General features: G+C 43.2%; 1 protein-coding gene across 1 annotated transcript; it reads left to right on the forward strand.

The window, feature by feature from the left end:
* The first annotated feature begins 1,247 nt into the window (after positions 1-1,247).
* On the forward strand, positions 1,248-12,574 carry LOC128897909 (T-cell immunoglobulin and mucin domain-containing protein 4-like). Its single transcript, XM_054168274.1, is given in 7 exon segments — positions 1,248-1,278; positions 1,281-1,385; positions 5,554-5,898; positions 8,318-8,698; positions 9,846-9,923; positions 11,591-11,646; positions 12,302-12,574. Coding segments are annotated over 7 exon segments (1,269 nt in total).
* Positions 12,575-12,955: the final 381 nt, after the last annotated feature.

A 12,955-nucleotide genomic window follows, 5' to 3' on the forward strand; every position in this document is an offset into this window, starting at 1 on the left:
TATTGCTGATCTTTTCCAGAGCAGAACTTACAGATAACAACTTCTATCAATTTGTTTGAAAGCATAAAAAAAAAAAATGTCAGAAGGTTTAAAAAGTATTTCTTGGAGATTGTGTTGCAAATCATGTGGAAGGACATTTTTCTGGCAAGAGAACGTTTGTGAGAGCGTTTCCAAGGCTGGTTTTGCAAATAGAAAATAAGAAGCTGGTGAAATAGAGAGGGAAGTCTTAAAGCAGAAGGCAGAATCAGAGGAAATCAAGAGATTTAAAAGTGCAAGTTCAGATAAAATCAGAGGTGGAGACTAAACCAAGTCTTTTGGAGTGTAAAAGCACAGAGCTTGGTCTTGCTGCTCGGCACCACAGAATGGTAATGTGCCTTTTGTTCCATGCAAAGGCAAAAAAAGAATAGTATATTGAAATCTCTGGAGCTAGCACCACGCTGAGTGTCTTGGAAGAGGAAGGTGAATGGAATAGAATGGCATAGAATACAATAGTTCAGTTAATCATCTACTCCCATTGCCCGACCACTGTGCTGAACAAAACTTAGTGCATGCTAGTGAGGACATTGTCCAAATGCCTCTTCAACACTGACAGGCTTGGGGCATTGACCACCTCTCTAGGAAGCTTGTTTCAGTGTTAGCCTCCCCTGGCACCGCTTTGAACCATTCCCACACATCATGTTCTAAGATATCACAGAGATCAGCATCTCCCTCTCCACATTCCAGCCTCTGAAAGCCATTAGGAGCAACAAAGTCACCCTTCAGCCAATTGTCCTCCAAACTAGCCAAACCCAGAGTTCTTAGCTGCTCCTTATTGGACATTCTTTCCAGCCCTTTCAACAGCTTTGAGTAGGATAGGATAGGATAGGATAGAATAGAATAGAATAGAATAGAATAGAATAGAATAGAATAGAATAGAATAGAATAGAATAGGACTAGACCAGGTTGGAAGAGACCTTCAAGATCATTGTGTCCAACCTATCATCTAACACCACCCAACCAACTAAACCATGCAACCAAGCACCCTATCAAGTCTCCTCCTGAACACTTCCAGTGATTTGCTGGCATCCTTTGGATACATTCAAGGACCTTAACATCCTTCTTAAATTGTGGGTCCCAGAACTGCACACAGTACTCAGAGTGAAGCTGCACCATTGCCAAATCCAGCTGGAGAATCACCTCTTGACTGGCCTCTATCCGGAAGCATAGGAAGGAAGCAGTTGTGGTACATAAAATCTGGAAATGGAGAAATGAGACTCCAGTGGAGCTCACTCAGCACCTCTGCAAAGTACAGATTTCTCTCCTTCCAGTCACTGCCCTGGAGTCTCCAGCAGCTAAAATGTCCCATTTTCTGCTGTTTCACTGGATTATGATGCAGATCTTTATAGGTGAGTCTTCACCTGCTCTTTGTGTTCTTGCTCAGGAGACAAGAATTCTGTAAAATTAGCAGCAGTGACCCTTCTTTTGTGAAAACAAAATGGTAAAAAAAGGTTGGAATTGTAGTCAGAACTTTAAAAGATTTTTTACCTTACTGAGTTAATACTGATTGAGAAATTGTTATTTTATTTCATCTGTCATTTCTTTTTTTGTTTTTTTAAAGGATGTTTGTGGTTTCTTCTGTGTACAGGCTTGATTAATTTCCTTGTCCCCCCAGATTATCTCATTTCTTTCTTACTCTTAAAAGTGTACTACTGGCTTTTCCTCTTCATCTGTCTCCCCACCACACTACAGTGCTGAATGCAGTGTAATGAATACATGACAAAGAAAGGGTATTCTGGAACTCTGAGGGCTGTCTGCTGCTATGAACTGAGCATGGGAAAGCAGGGCTGGAGATTCTTCTCCTTTTACTCCCACATGTTCAGTTCATCCATGTAAAAATCTGAATCCTGAAAGAGAGAGAGGTCAAAGACGATTAACTTGGCAGACTGGGTCTTGCAAGAGTGGTTGGTGTCAGATACATTTCTGAATGAGCTTTTAAGCATCAATAATACAGTTTCCAAATTGCCTGCAGTGGCTCAGGAATGTGGGTTCACCCACTTTCTGTGGGACATAAACTCCTAGTGGGAGTTGTGCTTTTAAATCGCTTGGGCATTTCAGGAAATTCTGTCTCAGGTGCCTAAATATGAATGGCTCATCTGTGCCAGGATGAAATACTACAATAACTGCTACAGTGACTGCAGTGTCCTTAAATAGATTTGAAAAGCAATGGAAAAGTCTGCTCAGCAGTGAGATGCCCCGAGCGGCAAGAGGTGATCCCTGCCCTGATAAAGCTAAGTAACACAACCCCCATGGTGTCTGCTGCACAAGTTGAGCTTTGCCAGCCCTTTTGCTGTAGCCCAAAGAATTCCAAAGTATTTTTTTTTTTGTCTTTTGCCACTCTCAGCAGAAGAAACAGGAGGGCTCTTTCCTTGCCATATCTTCAGCCTCAAAATAAATTCGAGGCACTTGCCTCCATTTGCTCTTATTTCAAAAAAGTTCTTATATGCAGAGCTACCAAAGGGAGAGAATGGATTCTTGTTACCTTCTCTTTAACTCAGCTACATGCTGAGAATGGGTAGTTTGAGACTCAGGAAACCAGCAGAGAATGGGCAGTTAAATGCTTTTTTTTCTGTTTCTTAGTCATTTTCTCTGCACTTTCATCCGTACAGAAGCTTCAAGAAGAAAGAATAAAAATTAGGGTTGATAGGGAAAAGATGTCAGGTGTCTTCTATAAAGAAGAAAAAAATATTCCAGAAATAGATCAAGGAAATAACCATTATTTTTCAAGCAGCTTTCTTGGCTGGAGGAGAGACAAGAAAGCTGGTGAGGGAGTTTTTAGGGTATCAGGTAATGATAGGACCAGTGGGAATGGAAAAAAAAATAGGAATGGGTAGATTCAGATTGGATGCTAGGAAGTTTTTCACCATGAGGGTGGTGAGACACTGGCACAGGTTGCCCAGGGAGGTGGTGGAAGCCTCATCCCTGGAGGTTTTTAAGGCCAGGCTGGATGTGACCCTGAGCAACCTGATCTAGTGTAAGGGGTCCCTGCCCATGGCAGGGGGGTTGGAACTAGATGATCCTTGAGGTCCCTTCCAACCCTAACAATTCTATGATTCTATGTCTGTCCATCCAGTGGCAAGGCTGCAGGACAGAAGACCACCACAACAGCAGCTATTGCTGTTGCTGCTTAATACTGCTGCTGCTGAGGGTTGGTTCAAGAGAGACTGTATAAAATATGTGTGTACCTGTGTGATCTGAGCAATTAAGAATACTCTTTTCTATTTTGGAAGATATATTTGATATCTGCAGTCCATTTCTCTCTCACTTGGATTAAAAATGTAGGGCTCCAAGCCCCACTGACTTCACTGGGACTGCCCAGGCATAGCTGATACTCAGGGTGCCTCGGATCAAATATGGATGCTGAGAAGGGTCATTGCCACAGACTCTAGGATGTCTCAGCAACCTCCTAATTATTATTACTTTTCTTTTTTTTTTTTCACTACTTCTTTTAGAAAATGTCTGTGGAAGAGGCTACCAACCTGCAGTGCAGGCAGATGTTAGCAATAAGAGCTTCACATAGATTATTAAAAGAGGATTTGAAACTGCAAAACCTGTGACTTTCTAGCACCAATACGGATGGGAAACTGCACTGGAGACACTCTGGAGCCTTCTGTCTTGCTTCTTCCTCTGGGCATTTATTTATTTATTTCATCTATTTATTGATTTAATAGATTCAGAGCTATGCTTCTTTCAAGGAGAAGAGGCAGCAAATTTTAGTTGGTTAAAGGCTGACTTAATGAAGATACTTTTCTGATCTGTGGGATTGGGATGAAATGAGCATAGAAACTAAGCCCATTTTTCCTCAAGCAGTAGTGACCTTAACTACAGGAGCAGTTCAATATGGTCTTGGTTTTGTACACAGCCTTGCTGGGGTGACTGGAAACTGTGCATTGACCTGCTTAGTGACTAACCCCATATCCCCTTGGGATGGTATCAAGCTCAGCTGGAGGACCTGTGCTGTTCTGTTGTCACAGAAAGAGGCTGTTTGCTTCTTTTGCTGTAACAAGGCAAATGAACTTACCCTTTACAAGGACTAAAGCAGCCATCTTGCAAAGCCTTATCCTGGATTCAGGAGCTCATTTTTTTTGGCAAAAAAAGGGAGAGCTTCTGTCCTTCACACCACATTGCATGTTGTTTTATCTGCCTCTGCTCCTCTAGCATTTGGAGCTGTGGAAACCTGAACCGGTTGGCTTCTCTTGCAAATGGGATAAGCAATAATGAAGCTGAAATGTCATCCCAATAACAAGTCACGAGACAGCCTGCCACAGACTAAAACCTCACCTGGGGAATAGCCCATTAAAGACAGAACAAAAGAGACATGGACGCAGTTGGAAGCATCTGTTTGCTCTCTGGGAGTGGCGCCAAAAAGAAAAGGCGTTCAAACAGCTGGCAACAGAGAAATGTTTGGCAAACCAGGGCTGAAGCTGGTGATAATAGCAGCAACTGCTCTAAGTCCTCTTTGGAGTAAGCAAGCTGGTCATGAGACATCAGATCTGTGGGATGATCATCCTGCTGAAGCAGAGGACCAGATTTGGATGCTCCCCAGGTCCTTTAGTTCCTGCTCCAGCATGTGTAAATGATAACATGGGGGGGGAAAAGGCAACAGGGTAGGAGGATCAACACAGACTAGGTGACTGTAAGCCAGAAAGTATTTGTTTGTTCATAGCAAGCTATTTTTTGCTATAGTGCCTTTCATGAAGAAGAAATCCCTTTTAGGACAATCTGGGAACTGAATAGGCAGTTCAAGGAGGAACAATGTGTAGCAAAGATTCAAACTGGAGGCCAAGATGTGTGTTGGCTGTAAAGACCAGTTAAAGCTCGTCATTAAGAGTCAGTGCACAAGGAAAAGTGCATATGGTCTTTTTAACATCAGCATAATGTGAGCAGTTAAATCTTGCACAGTGCTCTGCAAGATAAGTGGAATAGCTGGCAGGGCTTGCTCAGAGAAAAAGCAGTGCACTTTCTGAGAACAGGTTCCCATAGTTAGATCCTACTGCTCTGCCAGCTTAATTAGGCCCTAATTTCACACATGAATAGGTGTTTTGGAACCTGCTATTTACACTGTCAGAGAAAGGCAACCATGACAGCATTTTCTTTTTGAAGGAGGTGATTGTGGACTGAGAAAACCAGATGCATTTCACACCAGGTTTCTGAACAACTTTCAAACAGTCTCTTAGAAGGGAGATGGAACAGGAGTAGAGTTCCCAGATTCCATTCTCACAGGTCTAGTCTTCACTCAGGCTGCCATCAAAAGACCTCAGCTTCCCTCACCACGTAGGTGATGGTGACTGGGGCCAGAGCATGGAGCCCCTCCAGCACCAAGCCACTGTCTGCAAGCTCCTGGCTATTGCCTATAGTACCCTAAGCCATTAGCTGCTTCGGGAGAAGGCTTGGGGTATTAGTAACTGTTGGTTGCCTGTAGGCAGGAGTGTTTCTTTTCCTGCCTCATTGTGTTGTTTAGGTAGAGTCATGCATTGGAGACTGCCAGCATTCATCTTTCCTTCTTCTTCCTTACAGCCCATGCCGCATCTGAAGTTGTTGTTAGAGCAGTGATCGGGCAAAGCGCTCGGTTGCCTTGCTTCTACCGGGTGGCACAACATAAGGATATCTCTGACATGTGCTGGGGCAGAGGCCCATGCCCAAATTCCAAGTGCAACAACAAAATTTTGCACACCACTGGGAACAGGGTGACGTTCAGACAGTCTCAGGAATACAATCTCCGGGGCTATATTGCCCACGGAGACGTGTCTCTGACGATCCGGAGAGTGAAGGCAGAAGATGCAGGCACTTACTGCTGTCGTGTGGAGATCCCAGGCTGGTTCAATGACATCAAACAGAACATACAGCTGGAGGTGGTCACAGGTGAGTTTGAGGACCTTTGTGATAGAGCCAGCAGGGAGAAACTTATAGAATCAACAAGGTTGGAAAAGACCTCAAAGATCATTGAGTCCAACCTGTCACCCAAGACCTCATGACTACTAGACCATGGCACCAAGTGCCACATCCAATCCCCTCTTGAACACCTCCAGGGATGGTGACTTCACCACCTCCCTGGGCAGCACATTCCAATGGCTAACAACTCTCTCTGTGAAGAACTTTCTCCTCACCTCCAGCCTAAACTTCCCCTGGCACAACTTGAGACTGTGTCCTCTCATTCTGGTGCTGGTTCTGGTGCTGGAGACCAACCCCCTCCTGGCTACCCTTCAGGTAGTTGTAGACAGCAATAAAGTCTCCCTGGAGCCTCCTCTTCTCCAGGCTAAACAATCCCAGCTCCCCCAGCCTCTCCTCATAGGGCTTGTGCTCGAAGTCTCTCCCAAGCCTCGTTGCCCTTCTCTGGACATGTGCAAGAGACTCAATGTCCTTCTTAAACTGAGGGGCCCAGAACTGAACACAGTACTCAAGGTGTGGCCTAATAGGAGTTTAAAAGTGGAGTTTTGCTTGGTTGGTTTGTTCATTTTGGCCAAAAAGTTTTCCCTTAATGACATAGTTTTCATGAGAGATCTGCAACCAGTTGCCAATTTGACTCACAATTTTGGTGAGAAAATAGTAAATTTTACCTTTTTGTTGTTGTTGTTTTACTTTTAAATGAAATATTTAATTTCTCATTGTGTAACTATATTTGACACTTAACAAAATGATGGAATGAAATGAGAAATTTATCATTTAAAGCACCCTTGCAATAAGACTCAGTCTTTCCTTTGGGGTTCACCTCAACACCAAAAAGACTTTGGTTTAGTACATGTCATAAGAAAGCCCACATGTTGAGAAATTTTATCTTGAAGGAGTTTTTACAGAACCACAAAATTCCCCTTCCTTTTATTTTGCTGAGTTGCAGGCTAAGGAAAAGGTCTTGCAAAGTCTGTGCTTTGCAAAGCAGAGGCAAAAAGATGGCATTCCCACCCCCCACACACAGAGTGTTCAGGAGCACAGTTGGTGCTGGTGTACACAGCACTCTTGTATCATAGAATCACAGAATTGTTAGGGTTGGAAGGGACCTCAAGGATCATCTAGTTCCAACCCCTTTACCATGGGCAGGGACCCCTCACACTAGATCAGGTTGCTCAGAGCCACATCCAGCCTGGCCTTAAAAACCTCCAGGAATGGAGCTTCTACCACCTCCCTGGGCAGCCTGTTTGTGGTGGGTTTAGGCTATGCCTTTAAAATTTAGTTACAGATTTTGAGCAGAAAAGTAGAAAAATATAAATAAATCACTATTGGGTGTAAGAAGGAAAACAAAAGATTATTCTAAACAAATTCATTAGATAAATATCTAGAATAAGAGGAGCTGTACCATAACAATTCTTCCTCTTTTCTCCTCTCTTCTGATCTTGTCTGGTTTTGCTTCACTTAGAAGAGATAATCTGCATGCTTTTGGCTTGGCCTTGGCTAAGTCTAACTCCTCTGCTCTTTTGTCCCTTTTGTACAGGGGGGAAAGGGGAAGACTGGGGGGAAGAAGCTAGTAGCTTCCTCTGGTCCTTGGCCAGGGGGGTCCTTATGCTGTTCATTAATTGTGAATATCTGTATAATATTACAAATCCTGTATTCTTGGTGCCATGGTTTAGTCATGAGGTCTGTGGTGACAGGTTGGACCTGATGATCTTTGAGGTCTCTTCCAACCTTGGTGATTCTGTGATTCATTGCATTCCATTGTAGAGTGTAGGTGCTGCTTGTAAATACAGCTTCATTTGCTTCTAACTGAGTTGGTCTGGCAAAGTTAACATTGGGGGAGGGGGGGAAACTTCAACCCACCACACTGTTCCAGTTATAAATTGTGGATCAGGAAAGTGAAGGAAAAATTCTGCAATCCTATGTCTGTCTCTTGAGTTGAAAGGCAACAGGGGTTGTGGAAATGCACTGGTTGAAAAGATTGGCAAGAAGCTTGTGACTGAAAAAAAGAAAAAAAGAGCTATTTTATTTATTTTATTTTCATGAGGACATTGAAAAGAAAAAACTCATGAAGTTTGTAAGTTTTTCCATTCTACCACACAAAGTTCTGGTCCTTCCATTTCTCTAAGAGGGTCAAGGAGGTGGTGTTTGAGAGTTTGAGACCAAAACAACAAACAAACAAACCACCAAAAAAGAAAAGCCCCAAATGTGCTCTGGCTGGGGCATGTTTTCTGCTGGTAAAACAACCTTTTTAAATAGTGACTCTGCCATCTCAATTCTTAGTATTTTAGCAGCTAGATAATATTCATCCATTCATTTCTTGGCTGCCTTTCCTCAGGCTGGGTTGTGAATGCTCTAATCTAGCTTTTCTCTTGGCTATGCTTTCTCCATGCAGCCCCTCCAGTGATGACAACCACCACGAGAAGGACAACCACCACGAGAAGGACAACCACCACGAGAAGGACAACCACCAGACATTTTAAAACCACAACTGTTGCTCCCCAAACAACCTCTGATCACCAAACAACAGCAGAGATTGCTGTCCTCCTGACAACCACCATCCCAGAAGCAAAAACTGACTCCACTGAGTCTCCACTTATTACGCTGGAGACCACTGCTCCCCCAACATTTGCTGTGACAGAAAATGATGCTTTTCAAGAAACTACAGTGGCAATTAGTACTTCCCCAGAGTTTTCAACTCTTTTCCAAGCACATGACATGAGGACTGAAGATTATGACATGCTCTTCCCAACAGAGTCTGTCCCTCTGCCTGGAGGTATGAAAGATAAGCAGCACTAATCCGTTCTTTTTTTTCTGTTCAGCAGGTATGGTCTGTGTTAGCCTGACTCTGGCATCATAGACACTCTCCAGATACTTCTGGGAATTTTCCTCTGAGATGCCTATAAGTACTCCTCAGTAGATTAAAGGAAACACAATATTGTGGATGATGCCAAAGTGGGGTGCATGGCCAAGATGGTGGTGGAAGTGAGGAGAAGTTCTTCACAGAGAGAGTTGTTAGCCATTGGAATGTGCTGCCCAGGGAAGTGGTGGAGTCACCATCCCTGGAGGTGTTCAAGAGGGGATTGGATGTGGCACTAGGTGCCATGGTCTAGTAGTCATGAGGTGTTGGGTGACAGGTTGGACCTGATGATCCTTGAGGTCTTTTCCAACCTTGTTGATTCTATGATTCTATGAAGATAGCAGAGGGTCAGGCTTGTATTCAGAGGAGTTTTCACAGGCTGGTGAAATAATGTGCCAGAAACTTCCTGAGGTATAACAGAAAGTCCTGCACCTGGGATGGAGTAAGAGAGATTCACCTTAACTATGTACTAATTTTTTCCTATTGATTTTGGAAGGGCAATCGAAATGGTCTGCTGTAGATGTTAGTTTAGAACTCATTCTGCTTGAGCAATCAAGTCAGTGAGAATTGAAACCATGCTTAAACTTGAGTCCTTACATTGTCACCACACACAAAGGCTGCTGTTATTATTTGTTAGTGACCTATGATCATCCAAACCATTCCTGTATTTCTACTTTAGCCACGTGAGTGACTTCTTCTTCACAGGCTGCACACAAGGCTGATTTTTGTACATTTTGGGGTCTTGTATCACGTGAAGTTCTTTCCGATCTGAACCTCTGAGGACAACTTTTCTGTGTCCTCTCTTGTCTCCCAGCTGTAGCAACATGTCCTAGTTAAACTTGGTAACAACTCATTTCATCTACAGCTGAACAAACATCTAACTAGTAAAGCTGTCTATACTAGTAAAGTTATCTAGGTAGGCTGAGCTGCAGATGTCAAAACTGAGGTGCAGATTTTTCACCCCTTAGTTGCAGATGCAGAATCATGCAAGCAATTTTGAATGCCACGTGAAAACCCTCCTAATCAGTGATCTGTATAAGCATTCCTTTTTACCCTCTTTCAGTGACTGCTGAAATAATCCCTGCAGAGGAAACTGAAAGTGCTCACACTTCTCTCATGGTGGAAGATCTGCCAATTACAGGTGAGTAGGATAATGTTGCAAGGTCAGAAGCTACATGTTCAGAGAAATGAAGCTGTCATAAACTAAAGTATTGGCTATTCTTCAGAGAGCACCAAATAAGTACCGATAGCTCTTCATTGCACCTGGAAGTAAGAGGTATTTGGAGTCCACACAGAAATGGTTTGAAATCAGGATGTGAGAGCAGCTGAGAAAAAGATGGTTTTAAGCATACAAGGAAAGCAGATTTTGAGTCACTCACTACTGTCAAGTGTCTGAGGTCTGAGAGAAGTTAAGAACTGGTCTTTGTCACCATCTAAGATGAATTCTCAGATATGTGATTTGTCATCACTGTGAGTTCATTGAGCTTTAAATTTTAAATCCTCCTGGAGTGCTGTTTGCTTTGAGCCTCACTGAATATATGCAGCTAGATGAGGCTGCAAGCTCAGGTCTCCAGTGCTCAACATGAGTCCCTGGTTATGATGCAAAGCAGCAGGCAATTACCACACCTGTCAGTCATTCCATCAAGAGAAAAGGCATTGGTATACAAAATCACAGCATAGCTGAGAAATGAACAAACTTACCTGAAGTTTGCACTTTATGTCTCTCATTCAAGTATAAAAGTAGAATGGCTCAAGTTATTAATAGTCTACCCATCACATGCCCTCAAACAAGGACTTAAAAATAGGAAAGCTAAAACTCAAGGATGACATATCTGGATGTTAAGAGAGTCCTTTTAGTTTCAGCTAGTGCCAAAGATGTCTTTGTTCTTGAAAACACAATATTTAGATTTTAGCTCCACCCCTTTTTTGTTTCCCTAGACCTGGAGGCTTACAGCAGAAAGAGAGTTAAAGCAACTGTCCCTTTATGCCCTTGGAGAAAGCTCACAGAAGAGACTAAACTGGTCTCTTGAGCATTTGTGAGGGTTTCTCACCCTGTCTCAGTCATCATCTTTCTGAGAGGGTTCCAGAGAATGCCTAGGTTGTGCCAGTGTAAATAACAAGTTTTGCAAAAGGTCTTACCTCTGGGAATCTGGGGGCAAGTTAAATTGTGGCTGTGACCACAAAGGCAATAACGGCAAAAACTGTACCATGGCTGTGTGAGTCACACTCCCACTCATGCAAGGACTTGTGTTACGCTGCTTCTGTGAGCCAAACTGTCATAAGGTGTGAAAATGCTGCAGCACAATTGAGCACTGTCTAGTAAAAGCCACAAGCCAAGTTCTTAACTCAGACCCCTCTTGCTCTGTGAAATAATGCACTAAATGGATCAACTTCATCCTTATTGTAATGTTCCCCCACTTAGATTTGTACCTCACTTAGATTTGTACCTTGTTTACTATCTCTGCTCTCTGCAGCATTCAGTTATGATTAGAGAATTGAAAACTCCTTCACAGCAGACAGATTTTTACTGCCTTGCTTCATGTGCCATTCCTGGGAATCCTCTTTCCTTGATGAAGACTGGCATTTCCCAATGGCTGCCTGATGTAGCATTAGTTTCCACTATTGTGGTGGAAACAGATTGATCCCTTTTGGCTACAAGGAGTTGTATTTCTGCTATTCAGGGCCACATTTTGCCCTCCTCATTGCCTGGGAATTTGCTACTGCTTGACTAGAGCAGTGACAACCACAGTGTCCCTCAATCCTTCAGGTGAGTGTGCCAGTAATAATTTCATTCTCTCTTATTTTCAGAGATTTCAGTAAGTTCAGATGAGAAGGCTGAGAAACATGATGACAATGGAGATAAGGTAAAACTTATCTAAGTTTCAAGAGTGTTTAACTCAAAGCCATAAGGATAGCAGGACATGCTAGTGAATTTTGATGTATTTGAATAGAATGAACCAGGTTGGAAGAGACCTTTGAGATCATCGAGTCCAACCTATCATCCAACACCATCTAATCAACTAAACCATGGCACCAAGCACCCCATCCAGTCTCTTCCTAAACACCTTCAGTGATGGTGACTCCACCACCTCCCTGGGCAGCCCATTCCAATGGCCAGTCACTCTGTCTATGAAGAACTTCTTCCTAACATCCAGCCTATTCATACTAAAAGAACAGTAGCTTGAACTCTTTAGAAGTAGCTCAGGAACCATCTATTCACCTTTCCAGTGGATAAAACCAAAGCCAGTGACCAACTGGGCTGAACACTTCAGAAAAACCTCATCCCCATGACTCTCCTGAAAGAGAGGCAGCAATAGCATCCTTGGGGTGTGACAAGGCAAAAGGCAACTTAGGAGGGTTATTACACTTCCTTTTCTGTAATTAGGAGAAGGATGAGGGTGACTACATTTAGACATTATTAATGAATTCATGGTAAGTGGGATGGATCTAGGCTCAAATACATCAGAAGAAGTTTTATTAAGTACTTAACAGGTAATGACTGTTGTTTATCATGATCAGCTTGGCTCGTTTTCTTCATACTTTGAACTGGGAAGCTCAGAAAAGCATTGCAAAATCCAGCCCAGGATGGATATTTCAGAGCTCTTAGCCAGAAGGGCAATGCACTCCTGTGTGAGCAGGTCTGAAGTGAACATGTTTCTAAAGCCCTTTCAGTTTTTGTTTTCTGCCTTCCAGTTTCCCAGCCATGCCATTCTCATTGCCGGCCTCACAGCAGCATCCATTCTTTTCATACTGATGCTCTCATTGCTGTTTTGGAAACGTAAGTATCCCTAAGCACATAATTGATTAATGTTTCTAATGCTGGCCTAGTGCAGATGTCCTTCTGTGCCTCTGGTTAACCTTCTGTAAATCTGCCATGGCCCCTTGGTTCATTTTATGGGGGTTGCTGCCCTTACTCCAGGACTGTACCACCATGAGGAGACCAGGGAGCATGAGTTGGTGGGGATGAAGCAGGAGGAAGCCTGTGCAAAGAGCCTGTTCACTCACATGCTGCAGGTCTGGTTCATCTTGTTGGCCCTTGTTGTATTTTCCTGGAATTGCTCCTGCCAGACATTGACACAACATGTCAGAATGAGAACCTTTCTTTCCTGTTCAGCCCAGAGAAATTGTGCAACTTGCTGTCTTTGCTTCTGAACTCATTTGATGAATTCATTA

This window comes from Dryobates pubescens, chromosome 16 (assembly GCF_014839835.1).
Source record: "Dryobates pubescens isolate bDryPub1 chromosome 16, bDryPub1.pri, whole genome shotgun sequence".
Classification (NCBI taxonomy): Eukaryota; Metazoa; Chordata; class Aves; order Piciformes; family Picidae; genus Dryobates; species Dryobates pubescens.